The sequence below is a fragment of the Lampetra planeri genome, chromosome 2, assembly GCF_965212315.1.
Source record: "Lampetra planeri chromosome 2, kcLamPlan1.2.h2, whole genome shotgun sequence".
NCBI classification, from domain to species: Eukaryota; Metazoa; Chordata; class Hyperoartia; order Petromyzontiformes; family Petromyzontidae; genus Lampetra; species Lampetra planeri.
In genome coordinates this window covers 28,055,835-28,069,558 of record NC_136108.1, presented here as the reverse complement: position 1 = coordinate 28,069,558, position 13,724 = coordinate 28,055,835, and the positions used below count along the sequence as shown (strand labels likewise).

At 44.0% G+C, this 13,724-nt stretch overlaps 1 protein-coding gene across 2 annotated transcripts in view; it reads right to left on the bottom strand.

Moving 5' to 3' along the window:
• The window catches only part of LMBRD1 (LMBR1 domain containing 1), a 328,597-nt gene that overhangs the window by 62,128 nt on the left and 252,745 nt on the right, over window positions 1-13,724 (bottom strand). For both annotated transcript variants that reach the window (XM_078611635.1, XM_078611644.1), the window contains one exon: window positions 8,919-9,023. In XM_078611635.1, coding sequence (XP_078467761.1) covers window positions 8,919-9,023 — 105 coding nt within the window. The remainder of the gene's footprint in view (window positions 1-8,918; window positions 9,024-13,724) is intronic.

Genomic DNA, 13,724 nt, shown 5'->3' with positions numbered 1-13,724 from the left:
TCAACGCTTCAATCTCAACAACGTTCACGGGCATAAGATGAAGGGAAACACGATGCCAGATGCCTGCGATGTACACAGACTGCTGCTGCTGCTTTTAACGGATCTGTCCACTCTCCCGAGAATTTAGGCAGGAGTCTGCCTTCTCAACAACAAACAAAATGCTGTCTCGTGACCCTATTCCAAGAGGCAAGTGACAATTCACCCCTGAGCGATGTGACCCATCGTAACTCTTTGGGGGTGGTGATTGCATGAAAGAATGTTTTCTAGTTTTTGTATTGTCTCGGTTTTGCTATCTTGATTGTGCAGACTTTTTATTTACTTATCTTTGCTCCATTATCGCGATACCATTTGCTGCGTTGTTACATGCCCACTATTCATCTTTTGTTTGAATGCTCCAAGGATAGAGAATAGTAAAACGTCAGGAGTACTTTTTTCATCATTACGTTGTTTTGGGAACACATTGCAACAGCCCACCTGGAAAGATGTAATTGCGAATAATTTGTTTCAGGATGGCAAGATTCACAAATACAAGATGTAAATGCAGCCCATCATCCCTTGTGCATTGGATAAAATAGGTACAATCTTCTTGTAAGTCAACAATGGCCCTCCTGTGATGCCTCCCACCATAGGAATGAGGACTTTCCATCAAATGGTTAATAAAACCAACAGACTCGTGCAGACAAGACAAATAAAATGGAGAAATAATTAAGTATCTAATCGCGATCAAAAATTATAAGAGTTTATAAAAATAACTGTGGGATGGAGGGGGGCATTAGATGTCCATTAAACAACCATGCGACACATACTGTGATCAAAAAAGCACATACTCTCAAACACACTTAAGAGTTTCTCTTAACTGTGAAACAAAGTTACACTAAAAAAACAACAAAAAGGGTTCAAGAAGCAGCCCAGGTTATTAATATAAAAAAACAACGAAGTTTCAGAACTCATTCGCCCAAAGTCTGTAACACAAACGAGTTTTTAGCATCGCTAGAAAGCAGGCAGACTTTCGCCTCACTTAAGAAACATTTTCCCCAGCAGCAGCAGCAGACGGGGGAAGCAGGCTCTCGTAAAAAAAAACTTGACAAAGGAAATGCACCGAGCGCCGCCGTCAACAGGTTAGTGATTTGCGTAAACAAATGTGAGCGCTGTCCAATATTTTTGATTTAGCATTCGAGGCAGGAGTGTTTGCGAATACACGGGCTGCCGCGTGGAACGCTGGGGGATCCACACGGCTTCAGTGGAAAAGGCCGCCCCTGCACAGAAGGGAACTCGGTGGCCGTAGGGTCAACGAGACGTAGGTTGTTTAACGTTTAAACGAGCTTAAGGGGTTGCTTCAAGGGTTGCATGCACAATCGGTATTCTCGTTACGCAGCCGACAGAGCTGACAAAGTCACTTTCGGCACCAGTTACTAATTGTAAGTTATTTTTCTAAATTCAAGTATATTTTTCAACTTGCTAAATACAATAGGGTATTGAGTACTAATGATGGGGTTCCTCAAGATGCATTTTACGACCCTCTGGGTACCTCCACTCTCCTCAATTCTTCATTAAGAGAATTACCAGATATTCCAATACGAGAACCCCCCCTAAAGGGAAACTTCAGATTCGGATAAATGGACAATTAGCAACGATTTCAGCCAGAGCGGCGAGATGCAAGGGTGAAAGATACTGAAACGTGGATCAGGCGCAGAGTTTGGTTGTCTTCACAAATCCCTTGGTGCTTAGCAAAGCCCCTTTTTGACCTTTTGAGTCCTTCATAGACATAGTGATGGGCCATGTAGACCCCTGAACGATTGCCAGTGTTCAATAGAAATCAAGTGAAATCTTACTGCACAATAACATTCCACGTATTATTGGTTGCTTTAGTCAGACGAATATCGAGCTCGGTCCCCCTCCTGTGGTTTGACCACGCCATTCAATCGGAAGGTCACAAGGTCATATCCTGACTTGGGGATGACCTAGACCGATAAGTTCATCGGGGTCCATGAGATGGGAACCGCTTTGTGAGAACTGAAGTCAACAGTCTGTAGAGCTCATGCACCTCTACATGTGTTTATGTGTAGTGACATAAATAGGGTAACAATGGCTGCTCGCGCCAGCTACCATCACAAGAGTGGAGCTGTGGGTCTTGGGCCTCTCTCGGGCACCAGTGGGTATGCCATGGAAGTGGGCCCTAGGGGGGCATAGTTCTGGTGACACTGAGAGAGAGGTCGAGTGAGGACATGACAGTCTGGGTGACCCTGAGAGGGCACGTGACCGGACGAGGTAGCAAGGGGGGGCAAAAAGAGGGAGAGAGGGACACGTGATGTAGGGGCCAGAGCCTTCGCGAAGGATCTGGAAGGGGGCCGTGGCCAAGGGGGGAGCCCGGCCAAACCGCGGCCGATAAAGGCCGATTCCCGAGCCCCGATCGGGGCTGTTCTATGGAGTAAATCCTCGGTGCTATGTCTCACCGACCTTCGGTCTTCGCTCGACATCGTGGGTGAGTCAGAATGTTACTAACTGACCCGGTTATGGAGTTGCCCCGTTGTGGCTTAGTTAATAATCAAGTGGCTATCACCTATGTTGTTATTCCGTACGTTTATGTCGTTAACCAGTTGGGGTGTTGAAATAAACGTCTTGCCTCCAAGTCAAGTGTGTGCCTCCGTGAAGAACACTACATATGTTTAAAAGTTGTGATTGCCTCAATCAATGCATAAGCACAAAAATGAACTACATTACAGGCAGAGCCTTTGACAGCGCCCTTGCCAACATGTAGCCAAACGGCTGGCTTAATTAGTCATCGTTTTCAAGCCGATTCTCTCTCTTTGGTAGAATACTGCTTGGTAGAACTCTTTAAGTGGCCTCTCAGGGAGTTCAGGGCCTTCCTCGGGCTGGGTGCTGTTACCCAGAACAAAAATGCGCTCCTAAACTTCTCGTTTATCATTTCAAAGCGGCGAGTCCTGACGAAGGGACGAGCGTGCGGGCACGTCTTTATATACGGCACGTTCTGCATCGCGACAAGGGCTCTGTCTCTCCGGTGACCAAATGTCCGAACAAATTTTTTTTTAGAGATTGCCGAGCACAACTTAAAAATTAAGAGTTCCTTCTGTAAGAGAGTCACTCATCAGAATTCTGGCATACAACTGGATGCTGATATTGTAATTCAATGAAATATTACCATACATGCTTAAAATAAATGAATTTCCTCACCAATAAAAAAACAATTTTCTGATTACCCATCAGTTTTACTGAGCCTCAAGGCACACATTTAAGAGGGTCCTGCACATCACAATCATATTGAGCACTTATATCATGCCATTCATGCAACGGCATCATGCGACGTTGCGCAATTCCGCAAATATGGAGGCGCGTTTCGATTAAAAACATTAGTGAGTGTTTACACTTGATGCATCAAATCTGGCTGTGACGGTCCCACCTGATGACGGAGACTTGTGTTGCCTCTGAAACGTCGTGATTTTATTATTTTATTTTTATTAATTTTAATTTCATTTTTTTTACCTACGTGACTTTACCGAAATAACGAAGAGTATATATAGTGTTTACACTGCCCGTGGCAGGAAACAGGAGCACCCGGAGAAAACCCCACTCGTGCGAGGGGGTGACACTCTATCCCAAACTGATGGGACAGATGATGCGAGTCCACATTTCCTGTACTGCCTTCTCCTGCAGAGCCAGGGTAAGGCATCTCGACGCCCCCACGGGAAGGGAGTTTCACAACATGTGTGTGCGGTGATCCGCCAACCCTCACCTGGATTAAAGCGTGTGTCACCACTGCCCGGCTAATGTTACCTGCATTTTCTGTTTTGTCTGTGGGAGGAATCCTGAGTACCCAGAGACCAGAGAAACCCCAACATCAGGGAAAACACAAACTGCAAATACACTGCCGTTGCACAAGCTATTAGCAACTTCACCTGCAGGTCGCTGGATTACAAGCACACGCCACCACGTTTTAGAGTCGATAGGAATTGTAATTCACTGTGTTACAAAACACAGTGAATTACAAAATGTTCCTGGGTAGTAAGTGTTATTTCCTAATTGCTTATGCCTCAAAAGTAACATAAAATGGATATTATTCCCCACAAACTTTGCTTTTGTGACCAGGACAGTTGTATTTTGAAATTTACCTATTTTCAATGAGAAAACGTGGTGTGCTTGTGTGTCATTCCTTCACGTAAAGTCCTGGTCACAAAAGCAAAGTTTGTGGGGAATAAAATCCATTTTATGTTACTTTTGAGGCATAAGCAATTAGGAAATAACACTTACTACCCAGGGACAAAAATAGTGTTACATATTGATATATAATTGTCAGGGTTAACCAGCATGAGCGGCATGCAATAAAATGTGTTTATACATTTGATGGGGAGTCGGAGGTGAGGGGTTAGAGAATGTGGAGCATTATAAACAAACACATTGCCCCTCACTAATGAACATTGAGATCATGGTGCTCATTCAGGAACCCATAATTACCAGACGCTTAAAAATACATTCTATTTAATGTGCACAATTTGCGAACACCAAACAAAATTGCTTTAAAAAACGCAAATATGGCGATGCATTACTAATGGTGTTACTACTGCGGAAAAAAAGACCCCATGGCCAAAAAGCTACTGCAGCTATACAGGCTGTGATCATTAATGACAAAAGGGCTCGCAATGCTTCGTGCGTTACATGCGGATGGGTGGCGCTGTGATTATAGTGAACGTCTCAAAATCAGAAGTTTGGAAGTTAAAATCCAGGTTAAGGGTCAACTCAGACCTTCTTCCCTATATGGTTGATATAATAAACTAATGCAAGGTTAGAGGCAATTGAAAATAAATAATCTAGTTAAAGCGATACTCGTACATAATTGTGAATATAAATTACATTATGACGAGTAAATATGTGCAAACGTAGACAATTGTAAGAAATCAAGACAAATGCATTGATAATGTTCCGATAAGAAATAAAGTCACGTTTTGAAAATTGGTGTCGGGCAATGGTATTGTATCTGTTTATCAGTGCCACACGTGAAAGAATTTACTGGAATTTGTATTGAGCTTTGGATCATGCTAAAGAAAAACGGAGGCACGTCTGAGATTTCAAAGGTTTGCCTGCCCAGTGAGTGTGGAAACCTCACCACTGGGCTCAATGTTGCCAGTCTTAACGAGTGCCACCTCGCAGGAGGTATAGACGTTCACGACCGCTTGTTGCAGAGGTTCACAATTCGAATGCAGCAGGCCGCCCTGCTTGATACTGCCAGTGTAATAACCGAAACGATAACGTGCTTTCCCTCTCTGCCTCACTCACAGCGGGCATTAAAGATTCCCCCTGATCTTCTTGGTTCTTTCGGTAAAGTCACGTAGAAGGGAAATAATAAAATAATAAAAATAAAACATCATAAAATAATTCTCACGACGTTTCGGCCACAACGCAAGCAGCCGTCCGAAACGTCGTGAGAATTATTTTATTTTTATTATTTTATTATTTCCCTTCTACGTGACTTTACCGAAAGAACCAAGAAGATGAATCCCTGCAGTCACGAAAGCTTTAAATCGAAATTCCCCCTGGTGTCATTCGCAAGAGAAGTCCCGTCGTGTGCCGGCATCAGGGTCTAAATTTGCCAAATTGGAAAGAAAAATAAAACACCGTGAGTTACTCCATTGGGATTATTAATAGCAGCCAACATCCCCTACTGGCAGACGAATGCCCCAGGTGGTCACTCTTGCACACGAGACTTATTTTATTCTCTTTAGTTCTCACCTCGTTAAACAACGTAAACTTGAAATTATACTCTTAATTTTTTCGGTAAAGTCACGTAGGTAAAAAATGAAATAAAAATGTATAAAAATAAAATAATAATACATAATAGTGATTTTTTTTATTAATTTTAATTTCATTTTTTACCTACGTGACTTTACCGAAAAAATCTAAGAGTATGAATCCTTGCAGTCACGAAAGCTTCAAATCTAAAACTTGAAATTGAAAGTAGTTCCACCCGTGTTTATTCTCGAGAAAGCTTACACAGGGACTCCTACTTATGATCAAGTTAGGTTCCAGAAGTCTGTTTATAAGTCGATTTGTTCGTAAGTCCAACTTTACTCCTGTCGATTCCAAACATGTTGTACGACGTGTACACTAAATACGGGGAATGGCTTTAAAGTTGCATAACCTCCTGTAGATGTAGATGTCACCGGTTCTTCACGTTCTGCACATGTTGATGCCATCACTACCGTCTATTGGGCGGCGGTTGAACTCACGACTCGCGATCCGTACATGCAACTGGACATACGAACAGGTTTGTTCGGATCAGGTTTGTTCGTATCTCTGAAAATTCGTAAGTCGAGTGTCCGTAAGTAGAAGAGTTGCTATATTCACTGAAAAAGCATCTTTAATTACCTGTTAAAGTGAATAGGAAGCGTGCATTGCCATTTAAAGTTGCACCTCAGTACAGTAAAAAAAAAGTTTAGCTATCTACTGTTCACGGGGCTTTCAGAGAAAAAACATTTAAATAGCTCTTAGGATAATTCTAAATTAATTCGTTTTCATTTAAATCAATGGCTTCACAGTTAAAAGGCAGTTCATGGAGATTAGGTCTGTTTATACTAAAATATACCAGTGCTATCTTAATGTCACCACGTTTTCACAACAAGAGCATTCTTAAAGCAGCAAGGCAAACTGCACTTTTGACTTAGTATCCGTGATATTATCTGGAATTTTTAATTGTTATTTATTTTTCACTCCTTAAATATCAGCTGGCAAACAATGCCCTATGTCAACCCAGTGCCAAGAGAGAGCCTCCCTGCGTGATGGTGTGGTCATTGTTTCCCTCTACTTTACTACGCTCGTAACCGGTTCATCTTTTCACTCATCCGGAAATTAATCGAACTTAGTTTTCCCGGTTGTAGCACAGCATGGCGAAGCACTACGCCGCCGCTCCACCCCAGGAAACCATTTAGAACGTCAAAGAGCTGGTAATCTAGCCGAGGTGCACAGAAAGATAACACGAATAATAAGTCACCAAAATAAAGTCATATTATGAGGATCATTGCCTGAAACACGAGCTCGTCTATTTTTTCCTTCTATAAGCCGTGCAAATGATGACAGCAGTGCAACTATTTCAGCGTTAAGGATTCAATATCCTCGTATTGAGTCACCCTTGCTTCGCATGAATGCGATGAGTGCATTCTCGTTATGCCTCTCAAAGAGGACACAGACAATGGCCTGTGATAAAGAACTTTAGAGAACTTTTTTACAGTTACACAGATTAGCAAACAGTTTGTGCAATGGTCAGAGATACAATTATTCGAAGGGCTCCCCTGTTGACATTATTTTTCAGGGTTAACTCAGCCCACCTTCCTTCTGCAATTGGTCAAATGAACTCGACTCCACTGGGAAGCGAACAGCAGCTTCCCTGTTGTCAATCAAGAATGGCCATCGTAGTGATGTTGGCAAGTGCCCACACTCAGTGCCTGGGAGAGGCACTTTCTTAATGTTAACGATGATGGAAATGATGAATGAAGATGATGATTAACACGTAGGCTTTTGTGACCAATATTATTCATAATAAAGGTTTTTTGGGTTAGATCGCGTAAATGTAAATGTGTTGTTAACCGTTCACCACCCGACACAGCCAATTAGTAGGTTTGTCACGTAAACAGATCGTAAATGTTGTGGGTTTACTCTTCAACACACCGGTGTGCTGAAGTAGTAACTAATTGGCACGTCTTGTTTACGTCACAAACATTACTAATTCGCTGTCGGGTAGTGGTTGGGTTAACGACACATTTATATGTACACAATCGAACCCAAAAAAAACCGTTATTATGGAGGATAATGACGCTGCTGCTGCACAAGCCGCATCCCCAAAGCAGGATTGACACGATTCTGCAGAGCGATAGGAAATGTCGCCATCGTTGGCTCTTCTCTAACCCTGCTCTATATAGGGCATTCCACACTTGTCGGAATAGGCAGAAATGGAATGGGCTCTTTGAAGTGTGGAATGGGCCTGACATGAATCGCAAAGTTACTAAATGGGCTCTGGGGTGTCTCACCCCCCCCCCCCCCTCACAAACACCGGCCATCGTTCTGCCAAAGGGTGGCAAAGGGTGGCAGAACGATGGCCAATTGCTCAGTGATATCGGGCCTTGAGTCTCAATGAGGCTCGTGCCTGGCCATAAATTATAGGTCACGATGATGGATGCGGTTCGGTTGTCCATCCACAATCGGAGGCCTCAAAAGTTCAAATCCTCGTCGGAGGGGAGAGGACTCGGCCCGGCATTCCGCCAGGGTCAGCTGAACGGATACCCACAATGCAGGAAAGTGAACAGCGGTGGCTCTATTAAGAGACTGGCTCCTGTCAAGGGGATGTGGAATTTGTATCACTGCGAGTGCCAACATTGGAGATGAGCTCGGAATAATTGCTCTCGATTGAGCGGCAGGACAATTTGACTTTACTCTCCAATAAGTGATCTCATGGGGAGGGGGGAAAGGGGGGAGTAACGAGGGGGGAGGGGGGGTAACGGAGGGTAGGGGGGTTTGGGGAAAGGGGGGGGAAGGTCAGTAAGCAATTATTGTCATGCTGCCAAAAGGGAACAATTTTGTATCGGTTTGTATCCCCCGCATAGCAATTTGTGTTAGAGCACCTATGAAAGCCGACATTGCACACGAGGGGGTGGGGGGCCAGCACCACGCCCGGCCACCTTTGTCTCCCCACAGTGCTGATGTTTACACCACGCACCGGGTACCAATTTGAGGCTGAGTCAACCTAGGCGAGGCCCATGACCGGTTCATACAACATGTCACCGGCGTTGACCGTGAGGGGGGAATCGAACTCGTGCTGCCAAAAGGCAAAAATGCTGCATCGGTGTGTCATCACCTTCGTTGTTGTAACTGTGAACGTGTTTTTTTTGCAATGGGTGTATTATGCTCGAACATACCTTCATCCAGAAGAACCATATTCCCATGTTGCGTATGCCAGCCATAGAGGTCACCACAAAGTACATGGTAATGATGGCCATCAGGATATAGTCCAAAGGGAAAACCTGCGCACAAACACAATGACAAAGGACACTGGAGCCCGGATGACGCCACAACACAACGCATTGCCACGCTTTCAAGTCTGCGGGATCAAACTCAATTTCTGCTACGTCTACTTACCTCGTAAACACTGCACTGTCAACAGTTATATCGCTTTGAAAGCAAGTGTGTTTGGTCCCTTAAGCAACAACTAACATTGCTGATTCTTTTTTACTCGTGCGAATATTTTTAAAAAGAACAATATTCACGAGGTTTTGCAGGAGTAATTTGAGATTGCACCAATGCAAATTATATATTACTAACCAAGGCATGTTTTTTTTCGATTACATATCTATAAACACACACACACATATATATATAAACGCATACTTTACTGGAGTGCACTTCCACAATAAATACGTGCAATACCTTTTTTTAATATAAACTTAAAAGAGGATGAACATAAAGAGGATGGACGAACCGTCTTTTGTTCACGCCAATTATAATTATGTGCACCGGATGACAATACAACAAAGGATAAATTGCATGCTAATACAGACACGATGAAGGCGAGTTAAAGGATGAAAGCCTCTTCTGTATGCCCGCCTTTAATCTCGCTGATAGTGCTGGAAGGTCACAGTGAGTGTCCCGAGTGAATGCAGGAAGTTGCTCTGAAGCAAAGCGAATTAAATAGGCTCCCTGAACGTGGGTAATTGCGGTTCGTACCTTTAACCTCGAGGCAACTAGAGGCATGAGAAAACTGCAGCTGTGTTTAATGCCTTCGGATTGTGCACAAGCTGCTGCAATCAACCGACAGGAACAGATATACCAACCCCTGCTGATCAGTCGACGTAAATAAAATAATGAACGGTGCACGTCACGACATTGGAGAAGTTTCGCGATTGTTTGCACGAGGGCACGCGCACCGTAGAAGCACGCGTGAGGGAGGCGCGGTGGATCGCGCGATGCGCTGTTCGATTCCCAGCCACGGGGGAAATCGGTGGACGGGGATTATCCTGGTCCTCCCGCCCCCTTTCACAGACCCGAGCTGATCAACGCGGTGAAGTATGGTCATACAACCCAAGTGCCGAGCATGTGGACATCTCCTAACCTCACCACACGCCTTGTAGGGACTGGGTCTTTGAACTGCAGTAAACGCAATGTTTATGCCGATGAGATGTACTAACGTGTGATACAGCTATTGTTCATCATTGCACCCGATAAAACAAAACCGCACGGAAGCCTCCATCGGTGAGTAGACAGTGAAAGGGCCGTTCGTTTTTAAATCATGCTTTCATCATCTATTCACTATTATCCATCATTATCATCTCTCATCCACACAAAAATAATGTTGAAAATTTAAATAGTGCTAAAACTAGCTCCATGAGCAAATAAGATCCCCCGTATAGCCTTAATAGACTTTTTGGGAAAATGCTGTTAGCGAGCACTTATGAAGGCTGGCACGGCACACAAGGTGGTTGGGTGGCCAGCACCACGACCGACCACCTTTGTCTCCCCAGTGCTGATGTTTACACACCGCACCAGGTACTCATTTGAGGCTGATTCGACCAAGCAGTCACCGGTGTTGGCCGTGAGCAGAAATCTTATTCGGGTCATGGTGTTCAAAGCGCAGCGCGCTAACCGCTACACCACCGCTCCTCCACCGCTCCTCCACCATGTATACACACACAAGGGCAAAGAATCCACCTGTTTAATCTCACAGACTGTCTGGCGTTGTTGGATTTTTTTTGTTTAGTTTGTTGTCCTATCCCCCGCATCTCCGATTAGCACGGTTGGCTACGCACGGTGCGAAAGAAGTTCAAAATACAAACAGACATACCGACACTTGCCTTTGTCATCCCAATTCCTCGTCCACTTTGCCAAAATCCAACCCATCTATAAAGGTCCAACCCATCCAACTCATCGTCAATTACGCAACCTTCTTGGTTCTTTCGGTAAAGTCACGTAGAAGGGAAATAATAAAATAATAAAAATAAAACATAATAAAATACAATTCTCACGACGTTTCGGCCACAACGCAAGCAGCCGTCCTCAGGTGAAGAACAGGTCTGACGCTGTCTTTCCCACAGACCTGTTCTTCCACCTGAGGACGGCTGCTTGCGTTGTGGCCGAAACGTCATGAGAATGATTTTATTGTTTTATTTTTAATATTTGATTATTTCCCTTCTACGTGACTTTTCCGAAAGAACCAAGAAGATGAATCCCTGCAGTCACGAAAGCTTTAAATCGAAAAATTACACACAACCTTTATACTGCTGCATCTGCCAGATGCCTATGGGAATTCAGGTGCCTGCCACAGCAACAAGGAGTTTAAAGGAATTTCCACAATCAGTAGAGATGGGCAAGAGCAGGGATATATTCTGACCTCTGCGTGTCACTACATTATTGTAATGCAACATTTTTCCAGTTCATTAGCATTCTCATTTATTGCGTGTAAACGAATTAAACACGGTTTAGACCAATGGTCCAATTTCCCCTTAGCTAACTCCCACAGGATATTTGTGCTTAAACAAAGTTAAAATAATAAAGCAATAATAGGAGACAAATCAATCGTTGTGCATTCATGGAAAATGTCCTTGAAACAAAGTAAACTGCCACGTTGTTTTATTTGGCACCTAGCAGAGCTCACCCACCTTAAGTCCGTCATATTTTCAAAGCAGAGATTTTCGTCTTTTAAATGTGCTGCATTCGTTATTATGTTTACAGGGTCGGTGAATTAAGTCACGAGACAGGGGTGCTAACCGACAAGCTGCAATAGCTTCTCAAATTAAAACTTAAAAATAGAAAACCAGCGCTCTCTGTCGTCGGAGAAGGATCTTGGCGAAAGTGCATATTTTACCAAATCAATAAGTGCGTAATGGACTCACGGGTGAATTCCACCTCCAGCCGACACTTTGTTGCGAAGCAATCAATGAGAAGAGAGGAATCAAGGAGGCTCGCCATTGCCCAGCTCTAAAGGCCGGATCAATGGCACAACTTTATTATCAGAGCGTAAAATAATATTGTGGCTTTCAAAAAATTGGCCAATTATCTTGTGTGCTGAGATTCCTCATGTGTCTCGCCTTGCTTGAGCCTTCACACAAGGCCCCGTGGGTCCGACAAACAAATCCAATTAATTGTTGTATGCACATCCGCGGAATACCTGCAGCTTAAGGTGCAAATCGACAAAAAATCCTGGATAAATTTAAGCCCGCCAATACTGACCTGAATGTGAATATATGCTTTAAATACATGCAAGCATGCAAATGTACTCTCTCTCAGACCTTGTTAAATGTTAGTCTATTAATGAAATGGCTGTAAGAAATGTATAATTAAAAAATATCATAGTAGTGAATATGAGTGGTGATGTATAATTGCTAAGGGAGTCACAGGCTACTTATTGATGTAGCTGGGAAATATTAGGCCTGGCCTGTTCATCCATTAGGCATCTATTTGTCCCAAGATAATTTGTTTTCACGATAACTAATAAACCCCTAAACCAATCAGTACCAAACCGACCACAACGGCTTACCAGTACACTTATCTGGACCTCTGCAATATTTGGGCCAGATTTCCAACAATGTACCTTTAAAAAAAGTGTGGCTTATATTAAAACGAATAATGCGATTCCACATACTGGCTCAATTAGCATGCGGGTTAGAATGTTCAAGTGCGGATGGATGGGCATTCCAGACATTTGCATATGCATCTGCATGCTTCCGTGCACACACGTCTCTTCAATTCCATACTTCATGTTGTTGCGTTTTTCGTCATTTTGGTGACCCAGGTCACATGCTTGCAAGCGAGGCTCTATATTGGTCTCTTCGGCCCTGACCCGGTTACATTAGGAAACTCGACTTGTGAGTCAGTCCGCCGTTCCGTCAAGTACACCAAAGCAGACGTGAATGGCTTGCCAACGTTCACTTGAGGAAATCTTCAAAGACTTGTTTTTCTCCTCGCGTGTTTAACTATACTGAACCGTACTGGTTGGTATGTGTTAGTGGGGGCGAAGGATCATTTCAGACATCACTCGCCGATCTACCTCTTTCGTACGGCTGATGTAGATGCAGAGCAACAAGAACAATCTCATAGGTCTTGTTCTGGATAACCACAGTCGCACACTACTGGAGAGTTTTTTTTAATTTTCTATTTGTGCATAAGGTATCCTCATCTGCCATGGTTTGTGCAGATGCGGTTTAGGGTGGACCATCTGCCTCCTGGAAGATCAAACGTAGGTATCTTCTGCGTTGGGTCTTTCACAACAAGATATTTGTTTGTGAGTTCTTTTAAACTCCGTTCAGCTCTCCAAGCTTCATCGGTGTTGAACTCGCATCGTTGAAGGTTCAGTGCATGGGGTCCAAAAGGGCTTGCGTGTTCTTCGAGCGATGACGAGGGACGTGCTTGAGCTCCTGGTGAATGGGAAGGGGCGATCGTTTTCTGCGATTCGCAGGACTTCCCGGAGGGTTGCGGCGGAATGGTGGGGGAGAGATTTGCGACAGGGCAACCAGGGTGCTGGGGTCGACTTGAGGGTTCCGGTGATACACCGCATTGCAGCGTTCAGTTGGACATCAACAAGTCGAGCGTGACTACTTCTGGTCCATACCGGTGCACAGTGCTCTGCAACAAAGTAAACAAGGGCCAAGTTTGATGTCTGTAGCATTGATGCTGATGCTCCACAGCTCGTGCTTGACAGTTTCTGGACCAGGTTGACCCTTGTTTTGGTCTTG